At 33.9% G+C, this 10,573-nt stretch overlaps 1 protein-coding gene across 2 annotated transcripts in view; it reads left to right on the top strand.

The window, feature by feature from the left end:
* LOC106871423 (contactin) overlaps nucleotides 1-10,573 on the top strand; it is a 196,301-nt gene that overhangs the window by 109,380 nt on the left and 76,348 nt on the right. For both annotated transcript variants that reach the window (XM_089364183.1, XM_089364184.1), the window contains one exon: nucleotides 10,046-10,209. In XM_089364183.1, the coding sequence (XP_089220309.1) occupies nucleotides 10,046-10,209 (164 nt within the window). The remainder of the gene's footprint in view (nucleotides 1-10,045; nucleotides 10,210-10,573) is intronic.

The raw sequence follows: 10,573 nt of genomic DNA, 5'->3' as shown, positions 1-10,573 counted from the left end.
TTTGCTTGGGAATTTCTTCGACTACGATTTTCAGAAGCTGAATATTGACAGAACTTGTTAGGGAACAAAGCATTATTTACTACATTAGAATGTGCAGTAAACTGAAACGCTTCAGCATACTAGTAGTAGTATTTTATGGACCATAGGGATAAGAAACGGAAAACTGACCCGACTATGATCTAGACGCGAGTCATCAAACTACTTAAAATTAATTATTTATCCTGCGTCTTAACCTTAAATTTCTTTGCTCGGATGATATTGAAGTGAACATAAGCTAGAATTGAAACTAGTACAAGGTTTCGATTCCTTGATTGTTTACCCCTTATTCTAAGGCACACATCTGAAATTTAAATATTCCATTGGTTTCTTTTCCGCTGGCATAACATTTTTATAAACACGGGAAAAACGCGGGAAAGAGTCTCCTGACAGACGACCGTTTCATTTTTTGTTGACTGTTCTGCAGAGAAGACATATAAGGCTTGCTTCCCCAATCAATAGCATTGTCAGCCATTATATAAAGCCCTCATAAATTAGGCTAGCACATTAGGAGATAGATTAATTTATGCATATATATATATATATATATAAGTTGAATAAAGTTAAAGCACAGTCTGGTTTCCACATTTTTATGGCATTTTTAACAAAATTAGCGCTTTCATACAAAGTGTACACTCATCAGATTTCAAATGTGTTTAACTGACAGTTGAGTTCTTAACAACTTTACCTCTTAGAACGCTCCAACCAGCTGAATTTTTAGTTTACTTTTTTCATTAGTCTGCATGCTCTTAAACATCACATTTTGCCGATATTCTGTAACTTGTTTATATTTATTAATCCACATCATTAACTGCTTGCTATTTTATTGCTGTTCTTTCTGTTCAGAACAGGTTTGAATATTAATAAACCGTTTTTCATTTATCTTTCTTCCAACTTGTGTCATGTAGTTTGTGGAAAAGAAAATTAGAAACATTTTCTGACCACATGTCTCTATATGTATGGAGTTCTGTGTCAGGAACGCCTGACACAGAGCTCCATACTCGTGAACATGTACTCTCGCTATGTCAATGATATCAACGTAGTGGTAAAGGCACCCCCACAAGAGAGTACTTTTGAAATAGGAATAGAAACTAATACTATGGAGAGCATCCAGAAAATAGCTAACTCCATCCACCAGAGTATTAAGGTCAAGATACACTACCCTACTAAACACCCTAACCATAGATTACCTGTACTAGATACAGTACTCTGGCTGGAAACTGAGAATAATAAAACCCGAATCCTTCATTCACACTATGCCAAACCTATGGCCTCCAAATACCTGATCCACCAGAACTCAGCTATCGCGGACAATGCCAGATTCAATATATTGATGGTAGACCACATCAGAATAATGCGAAATGTGTCTCGCATGTGCGACACTACAGAGTTAAAGAGACACATACAACATTTCGTTCACTGCGTGCAGTTCTCAGGTTACAGCCATAAAAAAGGATTAGAGTATACAAAGGAGCCAAGAGGAAATTTGAAACTATCATACGTAACGATAGGAATGGGATTTGCCCACTCTATAGGAACAAGTCATGGAACACCATTGAAAGGACTAAAATGAAAATAAGGAAGGCCAACTCATGTTATGATAACCACAAATACTAGAGTGTCATGTTCGTCGACACCATCCCTAGAGGAGAACTGGCGTACCGCTTTAGAAGGGCCCTAGACAAACTTAAGCTAAGAATTAAGGTTGTTGAAAGGCCAGGCAACCCTATCAAATTCTACCTAATCGGTAGAACCTACCGTTTTAGTAGAACCCCCTGTACTGATAGGAACTGTACTGTATGTAGATTTAGCCCACAAACTAACTGTAAAGCCAGAAATGTAGTCTATAGTATCAGATGTACAGAGGGACGATGCAGTAACAAGACAACGACATACGTAGGGGAAACGGCACGGAGCATAGGAGAGCGGGTAAATGTACATTGGAGGGAACTTAAGGACGAGAAGAGCTCATCGGTTCTGTACCAGCACGCCGAGCAGGAACACGGGGGCTCTCTCAACAACATAGAAGTTAAAATATTGTCCACACATAGAAGAGACGCAACGCTTAGACAAATTACAGAAGTTACACACATAATAGAAGATAAACCTAGCCTGAATAGGAAACTGGAATGGAACACTAGTACACACCCCAATCACACCACAACCTATGACAGAATAAGATCCCCATAAACTGATAACAATATGAACAAAATATAATACAATACACAGATAAACAAATGGAATTAAATAACTATATACGTTAACAAAATTAAATTAAATACGAAAAGAGGAATAGAAAAAAATAAGTAGGTATAAACACATAAACAAATAAATAAAAACAAATTAAACGAACGTGTATAAACAGGAGATACAGATAATACAGGCAATCCCCCCACACACACACGCACTTACTAAACATAGACACACATGGAGGTATACGCATGCGCAAATAAAGACATACAATAAGAAGACAAAATACAAAATGGCTGTTCGTTAGTAAGGAAAGACACACAAATAAGAAAGCAAAGAACCACTGATGAGGTCACAGAAGTGTGACGAAAGAACTCTGGCCGAAATATGATTAATGTAAAAAATAAAATAAAACTGAAGCAAATTAACACCAAATATATAGTGCGCGTGTTTTATTGGCTAAACTGGCAACATGACCATGCCTAAATACAACACTATATATTCAACTTTACGATGAAAGTAAACAAACAAAGTCTGTGCTTTTTCTTTTTTTTTTGGAAGCGTTAAGATGTATTGTAAGATACAGAAATAAATTTATTTCTCAAGCGCGTGATAATGCTATAAATAGCGAGATCAGGATAAATTATCTATTTATTACAGAAAAATACGCTACATATATATATATATATATATATATATATATATATTTCAAGGTTTTTAACTTTTAAATTTGTATATTTAAAAGAGATAGAAACTTCAAACTCGATATATCCAAGATCGATTTATTTACCACTCTATGTCAACATTTCTGTGCCCAAATTTATCCAGTGACTGGTCCACTGGATTTCGAGATTTGGCACTTCTTCAGGAATGGCTACCATCGGAACAAAACACAAAAAAAAACACATACATAACGATCATATTTAATTATTAAAATCCCGTTTCAGTCCAGCATTTTCCCGTTATTATAGGGGAGGTAACTCCTTAATTTTCTATTTTTATTGCTCTCCTGTGAATGTCCACTAGATTAATTTATTTTATTTATTTATTTATTTATTTATTTATTCATTTATTTATTAATTTATTTATCTATTAATTTAGTTATTAATTTTTAAATTATTATCTATTATCCCCTATATGTCGACTATATTCATTGCCCCTAGAGGGTTCATCTGTTTATTATTCCATTTTATATTATTATTGTTAAGTCTCTTTACTTTGCTAATAGAGATCTCAGTTCAGCCATCAAACCTCCTAGGAATCATTACAAGCCCCTTTACTAAAAAAAAAATTTATTAATATTTTGATATTTTATCATTCTTTGCTATTATCATTTTTTTTCCTATGGTTTTCATATAAAAACTTGACCCTCATCTGTTCCTATTAAATGCTTAGTTATTTATTTTGTTCTCAGTTCTTACTTTTATTTCATATCTACCCTTAATTTGGTAGAGTCACTTAGTTACATTGTATTTGGAGATCAAACCATTAATTGTGTTGTACTATACTATATTACCCGTTCCTTTACCCGTTCCTTTACCCGTTCCTTTACCCGTATACATATACATATATACATACATACACATATATACATATACATACATATATATATATATATACAAACATATATATATACAAATACGTACACACATACATATACATATATATACATGTACACATACATATACATATATATATACATACACTCACACACCTATACATATACGTACTTACACACATATATATGCATATCCTTATCTCCGTTCACACACACATATATACACACACACTTATATGCACTCATCCATATATGCATAATTACACATACATAAACATACATGAGACATCATGTTGTACTTCCCCACATCCTAAGATCATTTATACCAACGAAACGTACTTCTTATGATATGCGTACATTTCAGAGCATTATTCTTTACTTTGTTGATCAATTTATCCTTAGAGAAGAGTATGCAGTATAGTTCTACCGTACAGAGCGAACAATACTTTCTTCCTCTCTCATATGGCATTGATCTTGCTATTATAGACCATTCTAATGAATACTGTTTATTATTTTCCTTAAGATCCCAGATGTATTTGCTAAGACTGGTGCTAGCCATTTTCTTCCTATCTCTAAAGCACGAGAAATGGTTAGAAATTCTACGGCATACCTGTCCTGAAGTGCACCCCAAGTATGCCATGGTACCTGTTTGAGTCTTTACTTTGCATTGAGATATTATATTTTTGACTTTCGCATTAGGTCCTTCAAATTTTATTCTCCTAGGGTTTACCTCATTTACTGTGATTATGTTCTTACTCCTACAGTCCTTACTCCTATTACTAATAAAGGAACCTCCATTATTATTATTATTATTATTATTATTATTATTATTATTATTATTATTATTATTATTATTATTATTATTATTATTATTACCATCATTGTTATCATTCTCATTATTATTATTATTATTATTCAGTAGTTTTATTTTTATAACGTGCTTTCACTTCACTACCGAGCGCAGCTCTGTGCGCCTTGGGTATGTGCTGTGGTTTGCTGTGGTGCTCTTATGTTTACTGTATTGAAAGTGTTTTGCGTAGAATGTGTGCAGTACCCAGTAGTGCAATTTTCTGTATGTTATATATATTTGTAAGTCCTGGTGTTTTTGTTATGTATTTGTCTGAATATTTTTTTTATTATACCTAAGGCACCTACTATGATAGGAATTGTTTCTGTTTTTAGATTCCACATTCGAGTTATCTCTATTTCCAGGTCTTTATTATTATTATTATTATTATTATTATTATTATTATTATTATTATTATTATTATTATTACTGCTATTTATATTATTGTTCAAATTCTCATTCCTACCTGTTTCTTTAGACTTAAGTATTTTAAGGTTATGTGCTGCTATTATTTGTGCTATGTTCCTAGTATTTGAAAATCCAAATCTAATTATGTGTGTGTTTATAATCTTACCATAGTGTGAGCTCCTTGGGAAGTGTCTACCTATCACCTCTCTAAACTTAGCTATCAGATTACTCTTGATATTTCTCCCAAATGGGATTATGAGCCAGATTTTATTATCCTTATTATTATCCTCATGGTTATTAATATCGTTTTTAAAGAATTTTAAGTTACCTATGTTGTGTTTATGGGGGTACCTTGGTTTATTTAGTTTATTTTCTTTGTGTTTATTCCTATTATTATTATTATTATTATTATTATTATTATTATTATTATTATTATTATTATTATTACTGCTGTCAGTTGTTTCAATTCCGTTGCTATCATTTTCAATATAGGAGACCCTTTCTCTATATCCTGCCTTATTCAGTGCTGCATTATAGAAATTAGCTTCATTATTAAATACCCTATTGTTAGCAGATAATTTGGAGAGTCTTAAAGATATATTTTTAACTAGATTCTCTATGATAGCCCTAGGATGGTTACTTGATTTATTTATATACTGTAGGTTCGTTAGGGGTTTGTGGTATGGTCTATATGTTTTATTCTTAATATCTAATGTTACGTCTAGGAAATTTGCCACTGAGACATCATCTTCGTAAACTATACCCATCCCCATTCTGCTGAAAAATCTAGCCAGCCTACCCTTAATTCTCTGTAGTTCCTGGTTTGAGCAATTCCTAACATACAACAGGCAGTCGTCTCTATATAACCCACCCCCCTAACCCTAGGGAATTGATCATTTAATTCATGAAGGATAAATGATCCCACCATATCAGCTATTTAGGCTGAGTCAGAGCTCCCCATGGGGATATCAAAGGCCCCAGGGGTATCTTTTCTTACCCATATCTTATCTAATGAATGATTTCCTTGCTGCTGTTATAACTTTAAATTCTTCTCTAGTAAGGCCTGCCTTTTTATGGAAGAACCACATTGCCTTATTTAGTACTATTGGGTTAATTGAGATCTATATGTATATATATATATATATATATATATATATATATATATATATACTCTTTTACTCTTTTACTTGTTTCAGTCATTTCACTGTGGCCATGCTGGAGCACCACCTTTAATCGAGCAAATCGACCCCAGGACTTACTCTTTGTAAGCTTAGTACTTATTCTATCGGTGTCTTTTGCCGAACCGCTAAGTTACGGGAACGTAAACACACCAGTATCGGTTTTCAAACGATGTTGGGGGGACAAACACAGACACACAAACATATGCACACACACACACACACACACACACACACACACACACACACATATATATATATATATATATATATATATATATATATATATATATATATATACATATATACGACGGGCTTCTTTCAGTTTCCGTCTACCAAATTTACTCACAAGGCTTTGATCGGCCTGAGGCTATAGTAGAAGACACTCGCCCAAGGTTCCACGCAATGGGACTGAACCCGGAACCATGCGGTTCGTAAGCAAGCTACTTACCACACAGTCACTCCTGCGCCTCTTGTATATATATATATATATATATATATATATATTATTATTATTATTATTATTATGATTATATGTATTTATTTTCTCTTAGTTAATAATTAACTCCGACAAAATAAATTGGTTAATAGATACCAGGGTAGCAAAGATCATAAAATGACTGTGGTGTAACTCCTGTTTATGAGGTAGACACTCCCTGTCATTTTTGGTAATTGAGTAAATTTGTTTACGTTTATGGTAACATGAATTCAAAACATAAATATTTTCTTCTCTCTGCTTTATGACGTATAAAATACTGCACCACATAAAATTTTATTTTATCTATTGGAAAACACTTGCACCAACACATATAGAACGTGATTATCGAACTAAACTTTGGTAATAATATTAACTTAGTTTATACAAGTAATTTTTACTCCTCTAATCCCCCCTTTTTTTGCCCCCTCTAATTTCCATCTAACTTAACACAATCTATCTCTTTAGATTAATAGACCATCAATCACTTAATATCTTACTAGTTAATAATAGCATCATTTTCCTATACATATAGCACTGCTTTAATATTCATCACCACACGACTACGTGTGTATATGCGTACACATGTATATATATGCATGTATGTATCTATGTATATGTATGTGTATGTGTGTGTATGTGTGTGTATATGTGTGGGCATGTGTGCGTATGTATATATATATGTGTACACACACACATATATATATATGAACTTGTGTGTATATATATATATATATATATATATATATATATATATATATACATATATATATATATATATATATATATATATATATATATATATATATATATATATATATATATATATATACTTATAGGCATTTATGTCAACACTGCATGTATAAATACAAGATAGATTAATTTCCCTTTGCGGTCCCATTATACATAAAACATTCTTCTCCCATTTTTATCGGGTTTAAATCATTTTATTGACTTCCCATTCTAAATTCTAATTTTCTATTTTTCCTTCGTTTCTTCCCTCCTTATCCAGCGTACTGTCTCGTAGCGTTACAACCTCTAACGGTATTTTTCAAATAAGTTACGTAGCAATCTTCTCTACCTACAGTTATCACATTCGGTTAAAATGTCTTACGGCTAAGCTGGATCCTATGTATTTCCTTGAAGAGAAGATTACATCTTTATCAACATCACTTATTCCTTTGGAAGGAACCATTTGTAATCTTCGAAACATATGTCGGAAATAAAAGAATTCATTTAACATATGCGTATTACTCCATTTATTAGATTTATATAAATATATATGTATATATATATATATGTGTGTGTGTGTGTGTGTGTGTGTGTGTGTGTGTGTGTGTGTGTGTGTGTGTGTGTGTGTGTGTGTGTGTGTGGTCAGAATTAGAAGCAGAAATGCATACATGATGTCCAGACCTTACGTTCATTAGTTAGTATATTTCTAATTTTATATCCAGTAGATTAGGGAAAATAACTACCAGATAACCATTCAATCATTAATTATGCATTACCTTTGTTACAAATTGCACTTTGTCAGAAATAGTATGGATACGAAATAGTTACTTTTTAAACTTATAAGACCATTCATAGAAAGATTCATATTAAACATTGAAACTTACGATCGTCAAGCAATAATGTTTCAAATTTAATTTTAGTCACAGAAATTTAGGGTAAAGGTTAAGACGTCGGGTACATCGTAAGTCTATGTGTTTTCTTCCCTACATAACATAGCGGTCAAATTACTCGCCACTGTCTATAACACAACATTAGTGGAGGACGTCCTACGAGGGTTATCTCCGTTCACGTATAGAACACTTTAACCGTAGGTCAACCTCTAAACAGTTTCTCGGTAATATTTGTTTATGGAGACCAATATTAAACAGTTGTCACCGGATTCTCAACATTAACGAAAGTAGTGAGATATGCATCTAACAGATATTTATAGAATCTTACTCATCTAACAATGAGAATAAGAAAAATTAGATATTTTTTCTAATTCTCTTCTTAATTTCTAGTTTCACTTAATTTAGGCTGTGTTGAGTTAACCTGTTTAGATTGATATTAATAGTTTTAAATATACGAGGAGAGTTCATTAAAGATTTCCTCTGACCCACTTCCCAAGGACTGGGTTAAACCAAACTTGGCATACTTATTAGACCTTCTCTGCATAACCACCATCAATGGTAACACACTTCTCCCGTCGCTTTATGGAGATGTGAAGACTTCGTCTGTAGAAGTCGGTAGGTTGCATCTGGAGTCATAGCTGCAGGAGTATTCTTTCATTTCGGCAACATACGCATTGTGAACTGGGGCGTTGTCTTGGAGGAGGCGGACTCCTTTGGTCAGCATGCCACGCCTCTCTGCTTTGATGGCATCCCGCAATTTATGCAGTAGAGAAGCATAATATGCCCTGTTTATTGTGGTGCTCTTTGCCAGAAAATCCATCATCACTTCTACACCGCGCTCGTCGCAAAAGACTGTGAGCATCACCTTGCCTGCTATGAGTTGGACACGAGCCTTCTTTTGGGGTGGTGAGTTATCATGCTTCCATTGCTTCGACTCGACTTTAGTCTCAGGATCATAGTGATGAACCCGTGTTTCATATTCTGTGATAAGTCTGCCAAAGAAGCCCTCCTTATTTTCTTGGCACATTGCCAAAAGAGCCTGGGAGCAATTGACTTGTTCCTGTTCCTGAAAAGGTGTGAGCATCCGAGGAATCCATCGTGCAAACAACTTCCGCATGAGCAAATGGTCGTGGATGATTTTTTCCAGGGACCCTACATTTATCTTCAATTCTTGCGTTAGTTGGATCCTCCAAAAATGGCGGCTTCCACTTTATGGATGGTGTCTCATCAATGGTAGAATGTGGTCGTCCAAGAATAGGAGCAGTTTCTGCCATGTCCGACCACATTTGAACTAGCGATGCCAGTGCTTGACTACCTCATATGATAGTGCATCGTCAGCATAAACTTCTTTCATCTCATAGAAAGTCCTCTTTGGTGTACGACCTTTCAAGTATAAGAACCTGATCACTAATTTCCATTCAACTGCCTCCGTTTTACACCTTAGTCCACTTCAGCAGCCGTAAAAGACAAATGAATACTAGTGGAAAGCTGCAATTTACAATGTGACATATAGAGACATGTATGATTATATCTGTATAAGTTCGTTTCTTGCAATAACCGGAAGTGGTTCAGGGGAAATCTTTAATGAACACCCCTCGTTGTCTTCATTGATTAAAGTTATCGCTTTCAAATAAGTAGCTTCCAATTACGTAGCTCATGTAAAATTGCTACTCTTTCAAGTTGACAGAAACTAAATTCTCTTATTTTAATTTTCTATAAAAAAAAAAACAGAAAATTTGGTAATCAGCCGCCGTCCATCGAACATAGAGGTGATTGTGAATGAAACAGCTTTCTTCTACTGCGGTGCCTCCTACAATCCTGACTTCGAGATCGTCTACAAGTGGTACTTTAACGGACATCCAATTAACGTAGATAAAGATTCTTTTTATAGTGAAGTAAGTTGATCGTGTGTTCAGTTAATTCTGACTTTAAACCCATAACTGGTATTTTTCTTGTTTGTCTCTCACCTAATTTAAATGTTTATATGTAAATATTGTCAATCAATGTCTTTGCCGTTGCTCCATCATATCAGTATTCCTTTTAATGCAATGTGTTGTAATATAGTTGTCAGGAAAGAATCTTAATAAAAAGTTATCGAAAAAGTTTTAATAGCGTGCTGCAAATTATCCTTGATCAAGCAGACATATCATCCAAAGCGATGCTGCTTTGATAAACTATTTTTTTTATTCAAGCTTTCGGAAATGAGGCTGTGGAGTCGCAAACACCTGCTAAACTAAAGCAGTTTCTTTGTGTGTGTGT

The sequence above is a fragment of the Octopus bimaculoides genome, chromosome 16 (genome assembly GCF_046866305.1).
Source record: "Octopus bimaculoides isolate indiv1 chromosome 16, ASM4686630v1, whole genome shotgun sequence".
Lineage (NCBI taxonomy): Eukaryota > Metazoa > Mollusca > Cephalopoda > Octopoda > Octopodidae > Octopus > Octopus bimaculoides.
This window is presented reverse-complemented; position numbering and strand designations above follow the sequence as displayed.